The 24,010-nt window shown below is 58.7% G+C and overlaps 1 protein-coding gene across 2 annotated transcripts in view; it reads left to right on the plus strand.

Moving 5' to 3' along the window:
- ARHGEF10L (Rho guanine nucleotide exchange factor 10 like) overlaps window positions 1-24,010 on the plus strand; it is a 145,972-nt gene that overhangs the window by 67,640 nt on the left and 54,322 nt on the right. Inside the window, exons 5-13 of one of the 2 annotated variants that reach the window (XM_054720815.1) lie at window positions 3,587-3,678; window positions 5,258-5,341; window positions 9,785-9,954; window positions 14,531-14,647; window positions 17,474-17,582; window positions 20,017-20,123; window positions 21,774-21,851; window positions 22,726-22,905; window positions 23,831-23,947. In XM_054720815.1, the coding sequence (XP_054576790.1) occupies window positions 3,587-3,678; window positions 5,258-5,341; window positions 9,785-9,954; window positions 14,531-14,647; window positions 17,474-17,582; window positions 20,017-20,123; window positions 21,774-21,851; window positions 22,726-22,905; window positions 23,831-23,947 (1,054 nt within the window). Of the gene's footprint in view, window positions 1-3,586; window positions 3,679-5,257; window positions 5,342-9,784; window positions 9,955-14,530; window positions 14,648-17,473; window positions 17,583-19,128; window positions 19,301-20,016; window positions 20,124-21,773; window positions 21,852-22,725; window positions 22,906-23,830; window positions 23,948-24,010 lie in introns of those variants that run through there. The other variant, XM_028155506.2, reaches the window with a different exon arrangement.

Genomic DNA, 24,010 nt, shown 5'->3' on the forward strand with positions numbered 1-24,010 from the left:
CGATGTTTCTATCTCTCTATCCCTCTCCTTCTTCTCTCTCTAAAAAGCAATGAAAACATATTTTAAAAAAATTAAAAATTAAGTTCACCATGTTTTTGATAATGTGCAACTAAGAGACTCATGTTTTCAGCCCCACCTGGCTTTTGGGGTGTCATAAAGTCTTTCCCAAGCCCTTCTAAAGCTGCCTGATCTCACCCCAAAATACCTACCAACCCTGCTCTCTCTTGATGCCACCTGTAGTGTTTACCCCCGGCCTTCTCAGCTATTCTCTGGTTGAACTGCACTGCGGCCTAGGAGCTGGGTGGTATGATTCATGTCCAGTATTTTTGTTGTAGCATTTTTGCCATAAGCACATAGCTAATTGGCTTAAGGCAACGTTGCCATAAAAGAGATAAAATCATGACAAATAAGAGCGACATTAAAAATGAGTAACAGAATTAGAAAGGCCACTGTGTGCCCTGGCTGGTGTGGTTCAGTTGGTGGGAGTTGTCCCATGCACCAAAAGGTTGCTGGTTCGATTAGGACACATGTCCAGGTTGTGGGCTTGATCTCCAGTAGGGAGTGTGCAGGAGGCAGCTGATTGATGTTCTGCTCTGACATCGATTTCTCTCTCTCTCTCTCTCTCTCTCTCTCTCTCTCTCTCTCTCTCTTTCTCTCTCTTTCTCTCTCCTCCTCACCCCTCCTCTCTCTCTGTCTAAAAATCAACAAAATAAAAAAAAAGGTTACTATGAAATGTAAAATAGTTGAATGCATTTAAAATGTGTTTAGATCTATGACAATCCTGTGCAAATAACTGACATTATTTTGTGGGCTGTACCTAGGCACTTGCCTTCCTTCCATGGGAAACATGTGGGTTCACCTTGCCCCCTCACGGGGAGCCCTCGGCCTCTCTTCCTCCTCCCAGTGTAGTGTGTTTCGAAATAAACAACCAACTCCCTGGTACGGCGTCATCTGGAAGAAATGCTGACTATTTTCAGATCACCCTGTTTGACTGTTTTCTCCTCCAGTTTGTCGACGGAGAAATGAAGCCAGACTGACAACAAGCTAATGACACAAAACGACAACAAACCAAACGTACCCCCTTTTTATGGCAACATTGCCTTCGGCCCCTTAGTTACGCGGGGAAATGTTCGTGGGAAAACGTCTAGCGCGGAAGTACCAAGAACCATGACGATTTCTTTTAGACGAAGACTGGAACTTGTGTTGTTGACGCTGCTGAGCGCACTCTCTCTCCTTCCTTTTGGAAAAAACGATGGCTAAATGGTCTGGCAGGGCCCGGGGCCTTAGGTCCCAGCGAATCTGTGATGTCAGTGAATATTTAAGTGCAAGTTCGCCACCTCCGAGAGGTCTGGTTGAATGAGCACAGACTCCGCAGGCAGGCAGCCTGGGCGTTAGACCCCAGGTCCCTGTGATGCACCCGGTGACGCTGGGTAAGTCATTCAGTCTCGATGGGCCTCAGTTTCCCCATCTGTAGCCCAAGGATGATAATATCGACCTCATATGCCCTCTTGCGAAATGAGTGGCTTCTCACAGGTGCATCGTCATGGTCACGAATTGTCACCGTTAGTGTGTCCATGCAAACTTTCAAGTGGATCCTGCCAAGCTCTCACGTTGACTCGGGCTGGAGGGGTTTGGTTCTGTCTGGGCATTTTGGAGCGGCTGGATCCAGCACCTTCAAGACGTCTCTTGTTTGAGCAGGTGGTGGCTCAGGGAAGCAGCTGGCAGGGATGTGGGCTCAGGCGGCTCCTTTCATTCCAGCACCCCTTACTGGTGCCGACTAGCCCCTTCCCCTCTTGGCATTGACTTCCTGTCGGGGTAAAGTCTTACCCCAGGACTATATAGTGGCCACTAGCCACACATAGCTGCTGACAATAAAACTAAGCCCCTTGGTCACATTAGTGCCACCAGCCACATTCCGAGTGCTCAGTCGCCACGTGAGGCTCACGGGACAGCACGGACTAGAGCGTTTCCATTCTCACAGCTGTCCGGGCTCTGTTATCTGAGACGCGGTCTTAAGAGCCCAGCTTTGGGGCCCGGCAAGCGGGCTCCCCGGTCTGGCTCTGCCCCTCACGGGCAGCATGATCTTGAGCAGGTTCCTCTGCCTGCTGCCTGCAGGGCTGGGAGGGAGAAGGCAAAGGGCCCCTCCCAGGAGGTGATGCTCATTCTCTCCCTCCTCCTCCTTGTACTGTCCTGGCCTTTATCTCCCACCTGTCCTCGACTGAGCGCTAAGGGCTCAGGTACCAAGAAGTTCGAGTCAATTCTTGGCAGCAGTGGCTGCTGTCTTGGGCAGTTGGAGGCCTCTCCCTTCTGGAATGGCAGATGTGGACTTTGTCTTTTGAGAAAAAACAAAACAAAACAAAACACAAACAACTTTCACTTGGAAGGTTCCGGACTTACAGAAAAGTTGTGATGGTAGCGCATGGAGTTCGTTGCACACCCCCTCCCCCTGTTTTCTTGTCGTTAACTTCCTACGCCAGTGGTTGGCAAACTCATTATTCCACAGAGCCAAATATCAACAGTACAACGATTGAAATTTCTTTTGAGAGCCAAATTTTTTAAACTTAAACTTCTTCTAACGCCACTTCTTCAAAATAGACTCACCCAGGCCGTGGTATTTTGTGCAAGAGCCACACTCAAGGGGCCAAAGAGCCGCATGTGGCTCGCGAGCCGCAGTTTGCCAACCAATGTCCTACGTGACTGCGAGACCTTTGTCCAAACTACGGAACCATTCACTCAACTCCAGACTTGATCCGAATTCTGCCCGTTTTTCTACCCGCGTCCTTTCTTTGGTCCAGGGTCCCATCCAAGGTCCCAGGTTGCGTGTCGTTGTCACCGGCCTGCGCTGGTCTGTGACATTTCTCAGTCTTCTCTTGGTTTTTATGATCCTGACAGCGTTGAGGAGTGACGGGCAGGCATCCTGTAGCATGTCCCCCGGTCTGGGTCCGTCTGGCATTTTTCTCCCGACGGGACTGGGGTTATGGAGTTGGGTAAGAAGACTGCAGAGGCAGGTGCCCTTCTCGTGTGTGCCACGTCATGTCAGGGGTGCATGATGTCCGAGTGACGGCCCGGGGACGGTCACGCGCTCACTTGGTTCGGGTGGGCTCGGCCGCTTCCCCACCCTTCCCCTTGGCGTGCCTGCTCCCGGGAAGCGGGTGTCTGAGTGAGCCCGTCCTCAGCTCTGTCTCTCAGGCCTGGTATGTGAGCCGTTGCAAGTCCTCCTTTCTCCCAGGAGGTGGTCCCCAGCCCTGGCCTCCAGCTCCAGGTGGAGAACAACGGGGAGAGGGAGGGTCCCCCTGAGCCTGCGCTGGAGGGAAGACGGGCACCCATCCTGGGGAGCACTGTGATCTTCATGCTCTTAAAGCAGCAGGCTGCCTTCTAAAGACGAGGAAGGGGCTTGTCTCAGCCCTCCAAAGCCTCCAGACTGATGGCCGTGGGGGCCAGAGGCTCCTGTCAGCTGCCCTGCCCCTCGCGTGCCCTGCTGTCCGGGGAGGGGCTGCTGGAGCTCCCAGAGCCCCTTTCTCTGTCTCTCCGGCGTCAGCTCTGTCCCCTGCCCTGTAGCTCACTGGCACTGTGTCTCGGCCCGCAGGGTGCCGGCTGTGGTGAGCAATGGAGATGCCGTGGACACAGCTTTGTCCGGGGTCCGACGCTCCAGCTGGAAGCGGAAGAGTTCCCGTCGAAGTAAGTCCCCCACCCCCCAAGTCAGGTCTTAGCCCCCGGGGGGCGGTGCCAGGATAACCTGAGTCCCCTCCTCTAAGCCCAGAGAGCTGATGGGGGTGGGGATGGGGGGCTGTGAGAGCTGAGGGGTCGTCCTCTCTGGCTGGGCTGCCGTGGGCTGGGTGGCAGTCCTGGGGTGGACTGGACGCTGTCCACGCTGGACAGTTGCCTCCGTTTGCCCCGAGAGCCACGGTCCAGGAGCGGACCACACATTGGCCGCTCACTGGCTCCTCACGTACTTCCGAAGCAGTTGGTGGGTGTCCCCGTGACCAAGACGAGGTTCCTCTGGGAGCAAAGCCAGACACACAGGCAGGCGGCTCCCATGAAGAGGGCAGGTGGCAGAGTGGGACATCCCCTGTGTCCCCGAGGCAGAGAGCCAGGAGTGGGGTCAGGGAAGAGTGTCCAGGCGGCTTGTGCAGGAGCCCGAGGGAGCAGTAAGCCTCGGGGTGATGGATGGAGTGCCACCTCGGAGGGTTCCTCCTGGGCCTCAGGGGCCATACTTTTTAGAAGGCAACGGTGAGCCAGGAGAGGCTGGTGATGCAGCCCCATTTGCATTTCAGTCCACCCCTGTGGGATGGGGGTGTAGCTAGGAGACAGGAGACGGTGGGGTGGGCTGGAGTCCCGTGAGGAGGCTGCGGAGAGGGAGGTGGAGGCCGGAGCTAGGGACCTGGACAGAGGCAGCCAGATCTGAAGCCACTGGGAGGCAGAGTCTGTGGGGGGAAGGCAAGGAGGTCAGGACGAGGCTCTGACAGGCTCTGGGGCCCCGGGGCAGCTGGAGGCATCGCAGTTAGGATGGTGAGACCTCAGAGGTCCCAGGCCTTCCCAGAGGGCTGTGGGGAGAGGACAGGCTCCCATCAGGCGTGGCGACTGGCTTTCAAACCCTCTGCAGGGGCCTGTGCCCCTAAGGAGGGCAGAGAGTGGGCACAGTTTTGGGGAAAGACCTCATTACATTTTGCATCTATTGGGCTACTGTCATGGGCGGGGGGCACGCCCTGCCCTGCTCATAGACGGCCCAGTGACGTGTTCGGGGATGAAGCTCTGTCTCATTTGTGCTCATTTGCTGAAATCTTCACCAGTCAGGACTCTGCTGGCTGGGTTTTGGGGGGACTCTTCTTAATCCCATCTCCAAGTCCATCCCCCTCCCCCTATTTCCACTTCTCACTGGGGCTGGTTGGCCCGCCCCTGCCTCTGGGTGGGAAGTGGCTCCTTCTGGGGTAGCGCTGGGGGCCTGGCCACTGAAAATGTGCCCTGGGTGCTGGCTCTGCTCCCTGCTCCCTGCAGGTGCCCTCAGCCAGGTGGGCAGGTCTGTGGGTGACAGAGGGACAGTGGGGTCTGGGAGAGGTGGGGGTGGGGGGGTGGAGAGAAGGAGCGGAAGAGTGTCCTCTGAGAGTGGCAGGCAGGGGCTCCCCAGGGCCCAGGCTGCCCTGCGCTGATGCTGGCGGGGGAGCTGCCAGCTGGTGCAGCTGATGTCAGTCTGGCAGCCGCCTCCGCCTGGGCCGCCGCAGCCTGACTCCCGCTCTTTCCTCTCCTTCTTCACGCCCAGTCGACCGGTTCACCTTCCCCGCCCTGGATGAAGATGTGATTTATGACGACGTCCCGTGTGAGAACCTGGATGCCCACCAGCCCGGTAGGGTCCCTTGCATGCTTCCTTGCTTCTCTGGGGCTGCGTGGGAGGGGCGGGGACTGGGGACCGTCTGTCTTCTCCTTCCATTTCCTTCCCTCCTCACCCCGCCAATTGCCCCTCCTCCCTGCTTTTAAAAACCACTGGAGTCATCCAGGGAGAGTGGGAGATGGCTGAGGGTGGGGCCAGGCTGGGGCGGGGCAGGGTTAGGGCCTCGTGGCTGGGGACGCTCTGGCTGAAGGGTCTCAGGCCAGTTATTTCCCCTCTCCAAGCCTCGATTCCTCCCTCAGGGAAATGGGTGATAGTCTGGGCTTGCAGGGAAAGTGACAGCTTGTTCAGCTGAAAGGGGAAGTGGAGAAAACTGGAGAGCCTGTGCCCTGCTCTGCAGTAAGGCCCTCGGTGGCCTGGAGGACAGGGAGATTGTGGCCTCAGACAGCGGGGTGGGGTGGAGTGGGGAGGTGGGGGTGCGGGGTAGGGATGAGTCCTACTGGAGCTGGGTCCAGCTTTCTCACCCAGGGGGAGGGGGATTTATTATCACCATCTTTGCTTGAACACATTAGGCCAGCGACTCTCACATTTGTCTCTGGGACTCTGCTTTGAGACTTTGATTTGGGTATATTATGTCCTCATCCTACAAAGAAATTGCAGAGGCAGGGCTGGGATTTGAACCTTGGTCATTCTGACTTCAAGTCCAGTGCTCTGTCCCCTACCCCAGGAGGACTTGGGCAGTGTCTGATGCCAGATGACTCTCACTGTTCAATCAACCTCACGAGGTCAGCAGGGCCAGGCTATGGCTCCAGTTGAGTTGCATCAGAGAGGTTAAGCCACCAGCCCCAGATCACACAGCCAAGATTTTATGGACATCTGCCTGACTCTTGCCTTTTCTTTTTTTAATTTTTGTTTATTGATTTTTTTTCCTTCTTTTTGGAGAGAGAGAGAGAAAGGGAGAGACACAGAGAAACATCGATTTGCTGTTCCACTTGTTTATGCGTTCATTGGTTGATTCTTGTATGTGCCCTGACCAGGAATCAAACCTGCAACCTTGGCATATTGGGATGACACTCTAACCAACTGAGCTCCCCAGCCAGGGCCTGACCCTTGCTTTTACTTTTTTTTTTTCTTTTAAAAAAAAATATATATTTATTGATTTCAGAGAAGAGGGAGAGGGAGAGAGAGATAGAAACATCAATGATGAGAGAGAATCATAGATTGGCTGCCTCCTGCACATCCCCCACTGGGGATCCAGCTCACAACCCGGGCATGTGCCCTGACCAGGATTCGAACCGTGACCTCCAGGTTATAGGTTGACTCTCAACCACTGAGCCTCTCTGGCTGGGCTGACTCTTGCTTTTGCTGCTACCCCATTCTGCCTGCTCTCGGGGCTCCCCCTGTCGGGGAAACACAGCCCCTGCTATAGAGGAGCTCTAGTCTGATAGGGGTGGCCTTCACCATCCGTGGGCTATGCACAGTCCAACGGGAGAGACACAGACATGACAAGACCTGAGGGCCCCCAGAGCCACCCTCCCGACTCCTGTTCCAGCCACAGGGACAAATGGGACAACAAGAGGCATCCCTTTGCAAGCCCAGGAGGTGCTTACCCTCCCTGCTTGTAGCTCATTGGATCCAGGAGAGGTGGGGGCAGGGCGCATTGTGTAGGGAGGCAGTGGGTCTTGTAGGAAGGTCCCAACCCAACCCAGGAGATCTGAGAGGCCTGAGGCCCTTGTTGAACCTCTTTGGGCTGTTTTCCCACCTGAATCTCATCAAGCAATGACCTACTTAGTTCCTAGTCTGCTCCCCCTACGCCCCCCCTATTCCCCCCCCCCCCCAGTACTATCGTGCCCCCAGGGCACGGGGAAAATGACTTGTCCCTAGTTTTCCCTGAGGTGGTTAGGAGTATGTGTCAGACAATCTGCCTTTGAATCCCAGCTCTGAGTCTACCGAGTGAGGACCCCCCACCCCCAGGCCCCCACCTGCAGGGCTTGGGAGGACTGAGGGAGATAAGGCTGTGGCCGCCTTGGCAGGTCTGCTGCTCAGGGATGCGGCTGTGTTAGTATCAGGCCGGTGTGGACTCATGTGGGCTCCGCGGGTCCTGGGAGAGGAGGTTGTCGGCCGAGGTGCAGGCCACCCACGCTAGTGGACACTCAGCCCTGGGTTCCAGTCACGGCTCTGCCATTGATGAGGGCACAGGGATCTGTGCCTTTGGGCCACACATATTTTATTTATATGTTTCTTCCTATAAAATCAGAATGTCATCCTGACCCCACAGGACTTTGGGGAGGGTCACACCAGAGGACTGCTGCTTCATCTCTCGGGGCCTCAGTCGATGCATCTGTAAAGTTGGGGCAATAACGCTGGGTGCTTGGTGAGGATGCCAGTAGAGAGTGACAGGGAGCGCTGAGCGGTGGTGATGAATGCTGTGGAGAGGGCTGTGATCTTGAGCACCAGTGAAGCCTGAGGCCCCAGGAAGTGGAGGGCGGGGACCAGGACCAGAGCTGCTGTGAGGCCCCTGAGGCTGAGGGTTTGGCACAGGCCCAGGGATCTGGTGGCACGATGTCCCCTGGAGGAGCGTTTTTAGATGAGCCCAGGATGGTGGGGCTTCCATACAAAGCGGCGAATGGCTGGAGCCTGGCCTGGGAGTCTGCAGCCCCTCCCGTTCCCTGCCTGACCTTGGGCAAGTCATCTGTCTAATGGAGGGGTGATGACTTGCCACCTGCTGACCTGCAGGGCTGCTGGGAAAATCCACCGAGACTGACACATAGATGTGGGCGGGGCGGGGAGCTGGTGGCCCTTGGGAGGTGGGGAGGGAGACATCTGGCATGCCACCCTGGTCCTTCCTCAGGGGCAGCCCCAAGCATTGGTGGGGCCCCGCACTGCAGTAATAGGACAATCAACCCAGCCTGGTAAAGGTCACCGTAAAGGTCACCGCCTAGTCACCAGCTGCTCCACTCCCTGAAAACATTAGTCACTATTAATCTTTTGCTTAAAAATACCCTCATGCTCCCGCCTGATCCTGGGGCCCAAGTTTCCAGCTAAGCCTCAATGCGCCCGTTTTGTTCTTTGGCTGCCAACCTTCCAGACCCCCGCCCCCCGCTTTCCCGAGGGGCGCAGGTGCGGGCTCGAGGTCAGTGCGATGACATCGAGCCCACCTACAGCCCCCCCCCCCCCACCCCCGGAAGGATCCGCTGCTCTTTGCTAGAGCTTTAGGTACATATTTTATTTACTCCACCCTCTGCTTATTACCATCCCATTTCGCAGAGAGGCCTCCGAAGACCTGAGCTCCCCCTTCCCAGCACGTGTGCTTTCTGAGCAGATTAAACCCCTTCCCAATGCCATATTTGCCCCGTGTTGACAACAGCCTTTACATCTGCGGGCATTTTTGGAGCCTGGCCTCACTTTTGTGAGGTTTGCAGTTCAGTTCTGCGGGTAACTGACCCAGAAGTGAAGCCCCGAGGGGTGAAGGTGAAGCCCCAGACCTCCCAGTGGCGGAGCTGGGGCTGTGCGGGGACCCGTGTTCCAGTCCCAGGACAGCCTGTGAGCACATCTCACACCCACTTGACAGGGACCCCTAGAGTCCCCAGGCCCTGGTGGCACCTGTCTCTCTGGGCCAGTGGACTCTCGGGTCTTTGTCCCCGAGTTTTCAGTTCAAGGCATTTCCTGTGGGGCCTGGAAGAAAAGGGACTGCTCCTGGACATTGGAGCAGGTGCGCCCCCTACTGGACCATGCTGGACCATTGTGGGAAAGAGGCTTGGCGTGAAGGATCCTGGCTCATGGAATGCTGGACCATCTCGGTTTACTTCCAGGATGCTGAGGCCAGAGCTGAGGGCCCGAGTCAGGACTTGGTCCTCCATCTTCTCTTCGCTTTTCTTTCTTTTTTAAATCCTCAACTGAGGATATTTTCCCATTGAATTTTAGAGAGTGGAAGAGAGAGGGAAAGACAGAGAGAAATATCGATGTGAGAGAAACACATCAATTGGTTGCCTCCTGCATGAGCCCCAACCAGGGCCTGGGCTGGGGAGGAGCCTGCAACTGAGGTATGAGCCCTTGACTGGAATCGAACCCGGGACCCTTCAGTCCTCAGGCCGACGCTTTGTCCACTGAGCCAAATCGGCGAGGGCCGTCTTCTCTTTTCTACTAAAAAATGCCTCGGAGGGCCAGGATGAGCACTCAGACCCCAGAAAAGCAATGCTGACAACGACAGGAAATCAGTGAGCCTGTCGGGTGCCGGACACTTTTCTTGCGCTGTTTTACACTTTCTCGTGTCCTCTTCACTTGACGGGTGGCTGTTGTGCTGTCCTCACCTCTGTTGTATGGACAAGGAAGTGGAGGCGGAGCTCCGGGGCCAAACGACATGTACCCGTACCCACCCCCACCCATGCCCCTGGGCGCAGAAATGGGGTCTGGTGGGCTTGGCCTTGGGCTCCGCTCACCAGCCTGTCCCTGGGCCAGCAGGGGCGGAGAGGAGCCTGCTGTACGAGGATGTGCGCCGGGACGGGGCGCCCAGGGAGGCCGAGGACCTAGGCTGGAGCTCCAGCGAGTTTGAGAGCTACAGCGAGGACTCCGGGGAGGAGGCCAAGCCGGAGGCAGAGCCCGCCAGGCACCGCGTGTCCTTCCAGCCCAAGGTGAGCAGGCGGGGGCGTCTCTCAGCCCAGCCAGGGCACTGGGACCCCCTCGGGGAGGGGACGATGCGGGTGGTGAGGGCCAGGCCTGAGACTCACAGCTGAACAGTGATTCCCAGGAATGTGTGCGGGGGGGACGTGGCCCAGGTGCCCTGGAACAGAAGCTGACCTGCGGGCCTTGCTGTTTGGTGGTGGAGAGCCCTGAACCGGGGGTGGGCGTGGCTCATCCCTGGCACAGGTGCTCTCCCGCCCCGCGTCCGTGGCAGATCCTGGCGTTGATCACGATGCTCCTGGGCTCAGGTCTGGCTTCAGATCCCCAGCGCAGTGTGCCAGGCAGCCCGACCCGCTGACCAGAGTGCGCACTTGGAGCGAACCATCGTGCTCTTCCTGTTCTGCGCGGGTCTGTGTCCTCGGGCCAGTCAGGCCCACCCAGCCCTCCGCCTGGGGAGGGGAGCCAGCGGGGGCTGCTGTGGCCAAGACCGAGCTGCCTGGGACGCTCCTTCCCGCGGCCTTTCAAAGCGCCATCCATGCATTGGCTCCTTCTGGTATTCTGCCTGGAATGGGGTGCATCCTGCTGATCTCAGGGAGGGAGCCGGAGGCCGAGAGGAGGGTGGCTTGCCTGGCCCCTCCTCTCCTGTGACAGTCCCACTGCTCCCATTCATTCTATAGACGCCCCAGAAGGCAGACTCAGGCCCTGCTGAGATTTGGGATTTAGTGGGAGCAGCTTCCTACTGACGGACCGGAGGTGACTAGGTCCCTCTCAGGCTCCTTCGGAAAAGACACACACAGCAGGCACATGCAGCCTGGAGGCGGGGCAGGGACAAGGCAGGGGGGCCCCCGACCTGGGCTGGGATTGTGGGGGCCTCCAAGTCTTTCCTGGTGCCTCCTGCCCCTTTCTAAGTGTGGGGATCCCCTCAGACAAGAAGGCTCCCCCAAGTTCTCAGGAAGCCTGGGAGTGAGCAGGTCTCGCCTGGTCTTGTGGCTGGGCCTCCGTGGGCTGGGCCATGGCAAGTGGCCTTGACATGCTGCTAGCAAAACAGTTAGGCATCTATGACACCTACTGTGTGCTTAGGCCACATCTTAGGGTGTGGGCTGGGGTACACGGGAACAGGAAAACCCACCCAGGCTCCCGGAACCTTTGTGGTCTAGGAGGAGATACCGAATATGGGATAATTTGTCAAGAAAGAAGACAAAATGCCATTCTGTAACCGTGAGCCCTGGCACCTATGGTGCCTGCCTGACACGGTGGGATCTGGTGGGGTTGGTTAGGGGGGGGCCCAGGCGAGAGGAGCTGGGAGCTGGGGTGCAGCAGCCGGAGGAGATGGAAAGGTGACTTAGGCTAAAGGGGTGGCCCGGCGAAAGCCAGGAACAGGCCGTTCCTGCTTCTGCCCTCAGAACGGGCAGCGTGCACCAATTAAGAGAGAGAGGGGGGCTTCCGTTATGAAGCCATCACATCCCCTGGGCAGCCTCTCTGTAGGAGGGCGGGATGGGCACATCTCAGCCGGCTCCTGGTCGTGGGAGCAAGTGGCCTTGATGCCTAGGCCAGCCCTTGTTCTCAGCCTCTGGCTGCCCCTCCTCATCCCCACAGCCATGTCCCCAGCCCTGCCTTCTTGCTGGGGCCTGGGAGGGTACCGTAGGCCCCTCTCAGAGGGCAGGAGGCATGGGGGTGCTGAGTTGGGGCTCTCCGGTGGTGGCCTTCAGACCTGCATGGGCATCAGGATCACGTGGTAGCTGGTTGAATTCCCAGATGCCAGGGCCTCACCTGCTCAGGCACTCTGGCTCAGGGTTTGGGTGTGGCAGTGGCTTTTAACCAGCGCTCTGCCCCCAGGGGATGCCAGGGGCCAGGGAGCACTCTGAGAGTGCTGGGCTGGCCCTGCCGGGGCCTGGCCCCAGGGCCGGGGTCTCTGGCTGCTGCCACGAGCTCAGGTCCCTCATACCCTGAGGCTGGGGCTTTGGGCTCTCCTCAGCAGACAATGTTCTTGGAATTTCTAACCATGGGGACGTTTTCTCTGGAGGTGGAGCCAACACCCTCCTGCTGCCTGAACAGCAGGCTCCCAGGACAGGGGATTGACGAGGGGCCCTTCCTTCAGCACCCACCTCTGCCAGGGACCCCCTGACCCTGTCTGCGGTGCTCTGCCCTCCGGAGCTTCTCGGACGCACCTGCTCCCGTGCCTGGCGCTGCAGTGGCTGATGCTTCGGGGCCACCGCTGCTTGGCCGTGTTGTGTGGCTGCGGGGCGCTGGGCAGCAGAGATCTGGGGAAGGGTTGTGTCCTGTCCTTGGAGACCAGAGGACACCCTGCCCTGCTGCCAGAGAGCGAGTGGACTTCCTCCTTCTCATGTCTCGAGAGGCCGCTCTCGACGGGTGGACTTTTGTCAAAGAAAGTGACTGCAGGGTGTGCAGAGGGACCTCCTTGGAAGCAGCCGACCCGGGTGTAAGCAGGAGCCGGGTGCTCTTCCGTTAATCGTACCTGCTGGCAGCCTCCCATGGTCAGTGGCAGGTGTTAATTTTTTTCCAGTTGTGGAGTGGGCTGCTTGAACTTTTTCACTTTCGGGTTGTGACCTCTTCGTAATCAAGGTCACTGTGACCCAGTGGGTCAGGGGACGGGGCAGAAAAGCCAGCTCTGACCTCAGCCTTGTTCGCTCCCCTGCTCGGATCTGGCCAGTTCTGCAGGAGACTTCCGATCCTGGGTCTTCTGACCCAGGGCATCAGGCCCACGTGGGCTTTATGGTTTTATTGTGTCAATCTTATTTGCAGATGGAACAGAACGCGGTACATACTCCAAGCTCCCCAGTTTCTGGGGAGTCTGAGTAACGCACAGAAGGATCCCTGTCCGGTTACTTCTTTGCATAACAATCATGAACCTTTGCCTGGTGTGGTTCAGCTTACCAAGTAGTTTCATTTAGTTTTCCTAATATCCTAGAGTGGTTGGTATTATGGGCATTAAGAGTCTCATTTTGTTCATCAGAGAACCTAAGTGACAGAAGCTCAGAGAGGTTAGATGATGTGGTCAGGGTCACACAGCCAGTGAGGGGTAGAGCCATACTCATCACATATCATTTGACAGAAAATACTTCATCCATCCATCCGTCTATCCATCTGTCCATCCCACCATCTATCCATCCAGCTATTCAACAGATGGTGAGCACTTATTCGAATAAGAGAGTATGATGATCACTTCCACTTTTTGAGGAATCACCAAGCTCTCAATATAGTAAATGTATCATCTATGTAATCTCCTCAGCCACTCTATGAAGTGGTTATTACCATGGCCGCTTTGCCTGTGGGGAAGCTGGAACTCAGGTGGGGAGACCTTCCAGCGAGTAAGCGGGGCTGGTGATTTGAGTGCAGGCTCACCCGCCTCCGGAGCTCAGACTCTCAATCTCCCTGCGTGTCTGTTGCTCTAAAGGACACTCTCTCGGTCTTCTGTGTACTTGACCAGATATCACCCTTGCTTATACACATCATGCATTTGAATGTCTATCTGATCATCTGTCCATCCATCCATCTTCCCAGACAGTATGTAAGCAGTCACCCATCCATCCTTACATTCAGTCCTCCCTCCCTCCCTCCCTCCCTCCCTCCCTCCCTCCCTCCCTCCCTCCCTTCCTCCCTCCCTCCCTCTCTCCCTCCCTCTCTTCCTCTCTCTACTTATCCACCCCTCCTCCAGAGGTGTGCTAAAGCCAGCTTGGCCTTACTCACAAGAACCCAAGAACCAATCGTGTGCGTCTCTTTCCAAGTTTACATTCAGTGATTCAGGTTGGTAGCTTGAAATGGGTTAGGTGGGAGCATTTACACCACGGGAATGCTACAAAGCAGAGCTCTTTTGCCTGGAGAACTGGTTGTTAATGTTTATCAGCACAGCACTGTCTATCATCCACCAGTCCATTCATCCTTTTATTTTTCCATTCATCTTACTGTCTATTCATCCCTCCATCCATTTGCCCTGCTATAGTCACCTAACTAAATTTATCCATTTGCTCACCTGTCCATTTATCTCTCCATCCATCCGTTCATCCGTCCATCCATCCATCTATCCATGAGCCTGTCCATCTACCCATCTGCCTGTCTGTTTTGCATCCATCTGTCCAACCATCCCTCCATCCATTCACCCATCTTTCTGTGCATCTTCCTACTCATCCACGTATCCCCTTGCCCACCTGTTCCGCCCGTCCATCTACCTGCCATCCATCCATCTCACAAAGTTGCCAAGAACCTCTTATGTCACAAGCCCCCTGGGATGGGGAGATGACAAAGACACAGTCCTTGTTCTCCCAGCATTGCTCCCCTTCCCTGAGAGGTGCCTGGGCTACTCTCCTGCCACCTCTCCTCCCCAGCAGCGGGGTTCCCTGCTGCAGAGACTGGCCCTGGCTCCCTGACATGTTGGGGGGTAGGGCGATGCTGGAGCCAGTCCAGGCAGGACTGGTCAAGCCCAGCCCCCAAATCCCGCCTGCTCCGAGTTGTCCATCCGCCACCTTACCTGAGTCTCCTTTTTCCTCTGTTGTCCCTGTTTTGTCTCCTCCCTGTCCTGCCTGCTCCTCTCACCTGCTCTCCTTCTGCCTGGCCGCTTGGGGGCTCCAGCTTTCTCCAGACCTGACTAGGCTAAAGGAGAGATACACCAGGACTAAGAGAGACATCTTGGCTTTAAGAGTTGGGGGGAGAGACATGCAGGAGCTGAAGCACAAGTACGATTGTAAGGTATTGTTTGTCTGTCCCTCCCACGTCCTGGGCCGCAGAGGGTGGGCCGAGCCCTGGGCTGCCCCCGAGACCCGGAACTGGCCGTGGGGCGCACCTGTGCAGGAGCTGGCCGGCGCCATAGCAGGCCTATTTCTTTCCATGCTCTTACCTCTCATTTGCTCCCCACCCTCAAGCGAAGCCTTACTGGTCTACAGGAATTCCTGGGTGGGTTTTCAAACTTAGGGCCTTCGGAATCTCCCGTGGAGCTTTGAAACGTGCAGATTTCTGAGCTCCTCCCCCTGAAGACGCGGAGTCTGCAGGTTGGGACCAAGGCCCTGCAGTCTGCGTATTTAATAACCATGGTGGGGGTGGGGGGGTGGTTTGGGTTACATAGACATCCTCCCCGTCCTGTTCAGAGAGATTCAGGGTACCTGCTTCTCAGATGGGACCCAGACTGCTGGATCATGAGGCTGCTGACAGCAGTAGCTTCCATCCACTGAGCAATTACCACGTGCTATGGGCTTGGAAGGCCCGAGGGCCTGGGTTTGAATCCCCGTCCCACCACTTTCTCTCTGTGTGATCCTGGGCAGGTCTCCTGACCTCTCTGACCTCGGTGTCCTTGCCTGAGAAATGGGGGCATTAGCAGTAGCAGCCCCTGGGGCGGATGTAAGGATGAGCTCAGGCGTGTTAGGTGCTCGGTGCTGCACTCGGCACAACCGGGCGCTCAGTGGATGGTGGCAGTGTGACTGTGCCTGCCTGTGCCGTCCCCCGGGCCCCCTGCAGGCAGGTGTGTCACTGCTGTCATTTAGCGTGAGTGAGGACGGAGAGGGTCACACCGGCGTCAGCAGCAGAGCTGGGCTTCACACCTGGCTTCGTGCGGTTAAAGCCTGCACTCTCCAGCCCATGGCACTGTCCCCATCAGACCCCGAGGCCTCCCCAGGGAGAGGAGAAGAGGCGCCCTACAGCGTGCAGGCCCTTTTACAGATGCCCCGAGAGGCCTGGCACCTGGGGTCGGGCAGGTTGAACTTCTCGGGAAGCCGAGGCCAGAGAGGAGCCGGGCACACCTGGAGGACCAAAGGCCCAGACCAGCGCTTTTCCTGGCGCGGCCTCTGCACTGTGAGGGTGGGCGGGGGTGGCAGGTGGACTCAGGGACACCTCTGGGGTGCTCACCTGCTCTTTCACTGCCCAGGAAAATGCCAACAGGGAGGCTGCAGGTGGTTCCCCCAAAGACCATGTGGGGAGTTCCTAGGACAGCCCTGCAGATGGCGCTCTGCCAGGCCGGGAACTGGGCTCCAGGACAGAGGTTTCCCATCTGGGGGGTGGGGGGGGGGGACGGTGTGTGACCCCCTCAGAAGAGGATGAGCGTCTTCGTGCAGTTTGGGGTCGACATCTGTTCCTCTTGTTAGTTCTCACAGGCGTTTATGACCCTCCCCGCCCAAAAGGCCAGGCACTGCTACCCTCGCATTGTCCCTGTGGAGGCGAGGAGGGGCCGGGACGTTCCTTCTCCACCCTCTGCTGGTTGTTTCTAGAAAGCCTTCCTTGTTCCTGAAAAGCACCACCCTGCCCCCAGCCTCAGCCCCCACTGGCTTACAGCAAGCCTTCCTCTCCCAGACCCCCACGGAGCGCCCGCCCCTTCTGCTGGGGCCCCAGGGGGTGTTCGGAGGAAGGAGGTCGGAAGAGCAGAGACCAGGCCCCCCTCGCCCCATGAGTGCTCCCAGCTGCAGCAGAGACTTCAGGAAGAAGAGGGTGTCCTAGGCAGGCACTGTCCGTGATGCTAGCCGTGGGGTTATTTAAATTCAAATGAATGAAATAGAGTCTGGGTCCTCAGTGGCTTCAGCCACTTTTCCAATGTCCACTTTTCCAATGTCCGAAAGTTATGTGGGGTTAGTGGCTGCCGTGCTGGCAGCACAGAGAGGAAGCGTGTCTGTCCCTGTAGAAACTTCTCTCAGTGGCGCTGGCTGTGCGTCAGGGAAGATGCCAGGGCTGGGCTGGGTGCGGAGGGGACGAAAGAATGAGTTAGGGGACAGCAGCTCTGTTTGCAGGCCAGGGCTCCCCCAGCGCCCAGGGTGCCCGCTTCCCCTGCTGGGCACGCCTCCTCCCGTGCCCGCGTTCTGCTTAGCTTGCTACGCTGTTGTCCCAGGCCCTCCCCGCCGAGGGGAAGCTGCGCCCTGCTCGGTGGCAACGGCAGCCTTCTCCCCTTTCCTGGACTGTGGCTCAGTAAGAAACCTGGCTGCTTGGGGGCGCGGGATGGGTTCCTCCCTCGGGTTCCGCAGATGGGATGGAGGTGTGTACTCACCTCCTTTGGGTGGCCCCTTAAGTAACCCCGATATCGTGCCGCTTGCCTTACTGTCCAGAGTGCTTCCCCAGACCTGTCCGCCTGGTCCTCACGGCCCTGGTGAGTCTCAGCGAGAGACGGAGGCTCACTGAGGTTAAGACGTCCAGAGTCACGTTGCTGGGTGTGGTGGAGTTGGGACTTGGAGCCAGGCTAGGACCCCAGGCCTCGAGCCTTCCCCCATGCGTCCCCTCCCCTCGATTTGATGGGAGTAGGTGCTGTACAATTTGTCCCAAAGGGGAAAAATCAAGTCAGGACCTCCCCTGGCCCACAAAGAGGGTTCCCCTAGGGAGATCCTCCTTCTCATCCTGTCCCAGGAGGTCTCACGTGGTCTCGGGGCGCCCTGCCCCACCGTCCCTCTTGGCCTCTGCTGCCACCTCCCTGGGAGGGAACGGCCCCCGGGGTCTTGATGTTTGTCGTCCTGGCCTGGAGGCCTGGGAGGAGCTGGTGGCCTTGGTGGCCGGTGGCCCAGGCCTCCCTCCTTTTCTCTGATGAGTGTCTCTGCCTTTGCCCAGATGACCCAGTTCATGAAGGCCGCCAGGAGCGGGACCAAGGACGGGCTGGAGAAGACGAGGATCGCCGTCCTGCGCAAAGTGTCCTTCCTGCACAGGAAAGACGTCCTCGGTGAGGCCCTGGGCCGGCCTGGGGGAGGGGTGGTGCCCAGCCTTGTGGCAGCAGGACTGGTGGGCGAGGTGTCTGGGCTCCTCTGGCGGTGGGTCTTGGGGACTGAACCCCAAGTGTCAGGCCGCTGTCCCAGCCTATTTCCTATTTCTCTTGGAGGCGTGGCCTTCTCTTCCAGGGGAGGTGGGGCCTCTCCCTTTAGCGTCCCTGCCCTTGCCCTTGCCCTTGGCCTCGGGCCTCCCGTGCTGTCTAGCTCACCTGGCCTCGCCTTTGAGTTCTGTTGTTCATTCCTTCCTTTATCAGCCACCCATTTCTCCACCAGCCAGCACTTAGTGAACACCTACTACGTGCCGCGCCCCGTGCTGGGTGCAGGGGCACCAAGATGCACTGAACAGCATCTCCTCCAGGAGCTCCTGGTGCAGCAGGGGAGACAGGCCTGTAGACAGGAAATGACCAGACACCTGGCAGGCAGCATGGCGGCATGGTGGGGTGCCATGGCGCGAGGTGGGGAAGACGGGCATGGAATGTGGGATTGAAGGGTCCGGGAAGGGCTGAGAGCAGGAGAGGGAGACCCAGGTCAGTCAGCAGGGGTGTAGGGGAGCGGAACAGGTGCTCCGGGCGCAGAAGGGAGCCTGTGCAAAGGCCGGGAGGCGGGGCGTAGGAGATGTCCCAGAAATGATTTTCGTGATAGTTCACATTTATCGAGTATTCGTTGCTTGTCAGGCGCTCATAAGAGCTTTAAGCTCCTCACTTAATCCTAATAAACACCAGACAGCGACAGAGGCCTACCCCGTTCCCGTTCAGAGAGGAGGGAGCAGGCGCAGCGGGGTTCAGTGACTGGCCTGGGGACACACAGGCCTGGAAGGGATGGAGGAGGCTCCTTCCTCTGGCTGGAGTGAGGGTGGGGGGAGAGATGGGGCCAGGTCAGGGGTGTAGGCCAGGGAGAACTGAGGCTCTGCGCCCTTTTATTTCACCCTCTCTGTGCCTCAGTTTGCTCATCCGGGCAATGGGCTAAGATAGCATCTGTCTCAGGAGGCTGTGGTAAGGATGACCAAGGTAGTGCATGGAAAGAGCCTGGCTCAGCCCCCAGTTCCTATGTGGCAGGTGTTATTGTCAGTGTGTGTGTGTGTGTGTGTGTGTGTGTGTGTGTGTGTAGGAGGGAATGGCCCTACGTGGAGTGTTTGGTGCCAGGACCGAATCTCTCTGCCCTGGGTCCAGATCCCAGCTCTGCTGCCTCCTGGCCATGTGACCCTGCACAGTTAATCCCAACAGCACATGGGCTGATGCAGCGCTAAACCTGTGAGGGTGCCCTGGCCCCCGATTGGAACGGGACAGACCCAAACGTAGTGGAGTGGCCTGGAGAAAGAGCAGGGTGCACAGGCGCGCTGGCTGGGAGCAGTTCCTGGTCACTCTCCCCACCCCCAGGCCAGCCAGGCGGCCAGCGGGCTCTCCCCAGGCCCTCCCCACCCGCCTAGAGCCTTTCCTAAAGTGACCCTCCCACCAGAGGCGTTATTAATAGCTGTGGCAGAGCTCGAATCACCGGCCAAGAATGTTGCCCAGTGCTGCAGGGGGGAAGAGGAAGCCGCAGGGCCGGAGGCTGGGGTGGGTGCGGAGCGATCGCCCGGGTGCCATGTGGGCCCGGAAGGAGGGCCTGCACCACCCCCACCCCCACGCTGTGGTTCGCTGTCCCTCCTCCTCCTCCTCTTCTGTCTCCTGCTCAGGTAAGGGCCCACCTGAGTGTCCCTGCTCCCTTGGCCCCGGGAGTCACTTCTTTCTTCCCAGCTTCCCCACAGCGCCCACTTCCTGCTGCCCACGGCCGCTGCCATTGGGTGTCAGAGCCCTGAGCAGCCAGGGTCCCGTCTCCCGTGTCCACATCTCTCGTAGGGGCCAGACCTCCAAGGCCAGACCCTTGCCCTCCGCCAGCCTCCCCTTCTCTCTGCCTGAGCCTGTCTCCCCTGCCCTCCGTCTGAGACCCACGCCCACTCATGCCCACGGTGCCCTGCGGACACCAGCTGAACTTTTCCCCTTTGGCGTCTTTGCATATTTTTTTGAAAGATGAAAACACAAAGCCAAACCGCTCATTCTTTGGGGTCTTTCTTCTCCCTTTTGGGCGTCCAGAAGAAAACTATTTTTAGTGTGAAGTGCTGGGCTCCCAGGCGGCCGGGCCTCGCCAGGCCAGAAGCGGGCGGGTCTGAGCCGGGACAGGGACTCTGGCGAGTGGATGCTGCTGCGTTTCCTCCCTCGCTCACGGTTATTTAGGGACGGGCTATTGCAGGGGAGTGTGGCCGAGGATGCGGCCACTGGGCTCTGACCCTGTGTGGCCCCAGGTGCCGCTCAGCCCCCAGGACCCCGGGCCAGGGTGCATCCCAGCTCCTGGAGCCTGAGCAGGGCGTGTTGTCCTGGCCTTGCTGTGTCACCAGCCTGTCTGACTTTCCAGGTGACTCGGAGGACGAGGACATGGGGCTCCTGGAGGTCAGCGTCACGGACATCAAGCCCCCAGCCCCGGAGCTGGGCCCCATGCCCGACGGCCTGAGCCCTCAGCAGGTCTGTGGGAAGAGCGGGGTGGGGTGGGGTGGGTGGGAGTCTTCAGGGGAAGGAAAGCTGGGGGCCACAAGGTCTGCATCTTGAAGGGGAAGTGATGATCGGGGGCTCTTGGCTGAACCCCAGCTGCGGCCTCTTGGGTTCTCTTCCCAACCAGCTGCACAGACTTTCCAAACTGGGCCCCCAGGGCCCCACGCTCTGGTCCCTGGCGGTGCGTCTCCCCACCCCCCATCTGGAGGCTTGCTTCCCACGCCCACGGCAACCAGAGCGGCTCCGACTTACCTGTTTCAAATGAAGGTGCTGTTGGAGGAAAGGGACTAAATTTAAAAAGGGCTGAGACGCACTGAACTCATCCGGCTCCGAGAGGACTGAGCGAGGCGCCCCGTCCCACCCTCCGTCCACCTGTCGTCAGGCTGGGGTCTCAGAGTCACACGGGCTTCCCCTCCTCGCCGGCTCTTCGCCGTGTCTTCCTTCTCCCAGCGTCACGCCGAGCCGGGCGGCTTTGCTCGGGGACCTGGGCTGTCACGTCGGTTCCCTCCCAATCTGGGTTTTCTCACCCACGGGCCAGCGTGAGAGACCTGCTTCCCTCTGGTTGTGAGGACGCTAAGCAAGACGTGTTCGGGGCACCAAGCTCAGTGAAGGGATTTGTCACCTCTTTTGGGGGCAGAAAACCCTGATGTCCGGCCTCTTAACAATCGGGGATGCAGCCGCACCTCTCGTCTTAGGAGGCCACCCGCCTGCTTCCTTCGTTTCTGTTACCCTGGCCCCTGAACGCATCGGGATGGTGACCCCGCTCCCCTGCCCCAATGCAGGGAGCCACTGTCCGAGCAGGTGGAACCGGCGAGGCCCCAGGCTTCAGCTCGTAGCCCAGGGCTCCCCTTCCTGGTGTCGGCTGATCTCTCTGCCCAGGAGCCTGTGATCTCCTGGGTCAGGCAAGACGAGTTACTCTAGGCCAGTGGTCGGCAAACTGCGGCTCGCGAGCCACGGTTTGCCGCTCTGTTGACTAATGAGTTTGCCGACCACTGCATAAGGCATTACCCTTACCCAGAAGTTTTGACTTCTGGTTAAAGACATTAGTACATTATTAAAATGTTTTTTAAGTGTTTTTCCCTAAGGCAGTGGTCGGCAAACTCATGAGTCAACAGAGCCGCAGTTTGCCGACCACTGCTCTAGGCCAGTGGCTTTCGACCAAGGTGATTTTGTGACCCAGGGGCCATTGGGCAAGGTCTGCTTGTCACCACTGGGAGATGCTACTGGAATCGAGGGGTAAGGGCCAGGGATGCTGCTAAGCATCTTACAGTGCACAGGACGGTCCGCACAGTCACCTGGTCTTAAATGTCACTGCGGTTGAGAACTCTGCTCTGGGAGCAGCTGGGGCACCTGGGGGGCGTCCAGGGCCCCCGCCCCATTCTGCAGACGGGGGAGCACGGGTGTTTCTCTGGGGAGCACAGGTGTTTCTCGGGGGTGGGCAGGGGCCCTGGAAGGAAATGCTGGGCCTCCAGGCCCATTGGTCCCAGGGAGGGATGGGTCCCTTAGTTGTCAGCTCCTCTGGGCACTGGGGCTCCTTTTCCTGTCACCTGGGTTCTGCGCACAGTAGGTGCTGCTCTGTGCCATGGTGGGTGCAGGCGCTGACCGAGCTCTTGGCCCGAGCAGGTGGTCCGGAGGCACATCCTGGGCTCCATCGTGCAGAGCGAAGGCAGCTACGTGGAGTCTTTGAAGCGGGTCCTCCAGGTACGAGTCTGGGGCCCCTGGGAGAGGGAGGGGGGCCCACAGGGACACCTGGCAGGGAGTGTTTGGGGCCTGTGGGCAGTTTTAAGGAGAAGGGGCCCAAGGCCAGAACTTTTATGGGGACAGCGGGACTCCAAATGTTGATGTTCATGGGAGGCCTGTGTTTTCTGAAACAAATTTGGGGTTCTTGTTCTGGAGAGTCCAGGGCACGGGGTCCTTTTCGTGCCTGAAAGGGACCGTGTCTTCCTCGCCCGCCTCTCTGGGAGCCCCTGGGACAGGGCCGTGCCTTCCCATCGTCCTGGAGCCCCCACGTTGGGGAGTAGGAGGCACGCTCTCTCGCCATCAGATGCCCAGGGATTGCTAGATGGTCATGTGACTCGATCAAGGTGTATCCACCTGGTCTGTTGTTTGCATTCCTGAAACGGTGAATCTGCTGGGATGTTGTGGGCTCTCGGAGTGACGCCAACAGGGAAGGGTATTGTCGGGGTGGGAGCCACACAGGGGAGCCCGGTCCCCGGAGATGAAAACTCCTGTGTGTCTGACAAAGCTGGGGGTCAGGGGGGCTCCCCGGGACATCATCGCCTCTGTCCATCAGACAGACTGGCTCAGGCTCGGGGAGAGCTGACCAGGGCCAGCCTGGCCTTGGGGCCTGACACCAGGAAACTCCTCCCAACCCAGCTTAACACAGAAGTCATGGGGGGAGGGGGGGCTGTGGGTGGGCACAGAGGGGCCAGGAGGGTTACATCATGGAGATCCTTCTAGAAGACAGGCGAGGGGGGAGTGAGGGATACCTGCTCCCCCGACAGGAAGGCCCACGCCTGGCCCGCCGAGCTCTCGTTGGCCTTGGCCAGCTCACCCGCGCCCGCCCGCCCCGCAGGATTACCGCAACCCGCTGGTGGAGATGGAGCCCAAGGCGCTGAGCCTCCGCAAGTGCCAGGTGGTGTTCTTCCGCGTGAAGGAGATCCTGCACTGCCACTCCATGTTCCAGATCGCCCTGTCCTCCCGCGTGGCCGAGTGGGACGCCACCGAGAAGATCGGGGACCTCTTCGTGGCTTCGGTAGGTGTCCCCAAACTCTTTCCCTGGCGCACCCTCCCGGGGAAAACCACAGCCTGTCTGACCTGGTGGTCATTTGGGCCAGCCCCTGCCTCTGCTGCTCCCCTTGTCCGAGCCAGTGGGGTCACAGGGTGGCAGGGCCTGAATCTGCCCTGTGGTCCAAGCAGGGGTAGGCATGACACCTTCCAGTGCCCAGTGTGGCCTTGGAGACGGCTGCAGGCATGGTGCTCTCTCCAGGAGACCGGCCACTGTGGGCAGCCACCAGGGTCTGACGGTCCCCTGCCGAGCACTCCCGGGTGACTCTGTTTGGGGTGCTTAAACAGAGCCTTGGCCCCCGGGGGATGTCCCAGGGCGGCGGGGCCTCCTCAGCACTGGCTCACACTCCAGGAGACCTGGCCTGGTCTCCGCTCGGCTTTGCCGTGTCCGGCAGCTCTAGGGCCCTCTCCGACCCAGGTCCCCTCTGTGGAATGCGGGGTGTGTTAGAAATCCCTGGGCCCCAGGGAGACTCATGAGCTAAGGAGGGTGAAGTCAGTGGAATTCCACTCTGACCCGACTTAGATAGGTGGGTTCTACTGAAAGAAAAAGGATTGTTTAAAACCTGAGTGCTCAGCAGATCCAACACCTGGTCAGTGTGTCCCAGGAGTTTGGAGTCAGGAGCAGCACCCCGGAGGGTGAAGGGCCAGGGGGGTTTTATTTTCTGGGGGCGTCACACCTTCACCTGTGGGCGGGGCTGCCGTGTTAGGGCAGGAGAAGCATCAGGCTGTCCTTGTTCCCCCCTCTTCCTCCCCGCGACCTCAGGGTCTCCTCCCCTCCTCATGTGTCCCGACCTCAGACTAGGTGAGATCCCCCAGGTGTCATCAGAGCAGCTGCGGTGGCAGTGAGGATGGGCGGGCGTGACCCTCCCGTGACCCTCCCGTGCCTGTTTCAGTTCTCCAAGTCCATGGTGCTCGACGTGTACAGCGACTACGTGAACAACTTCACCAACGCCATGTCCATCATCAAGAAGGCCTGTCTCACCAAGCCCGCTTTCCTCGAGTTCCTCAAGGTGGGCTGGCGGCGGGCTGCAGCCCCCTCAATGGGCGCTGGCGGCGGTGGGGCGGGAGGGCTT

This window comes from Eptesicus fuscus, chromosome 9 (genome assembly GCF_027574615.1).
Source record: "Eptesicus fuscus isolate TK198812 chromosome 9, DD_ASM_mEF_20220401, whole genome shotgun sequence".
Taxonomy (NCBI): Eukaryota; Metazoa; Chordata; class Mammalia; order Chiroptera; family Vespertilionidae; genus Eptesicus; species Eptesicus fuscus.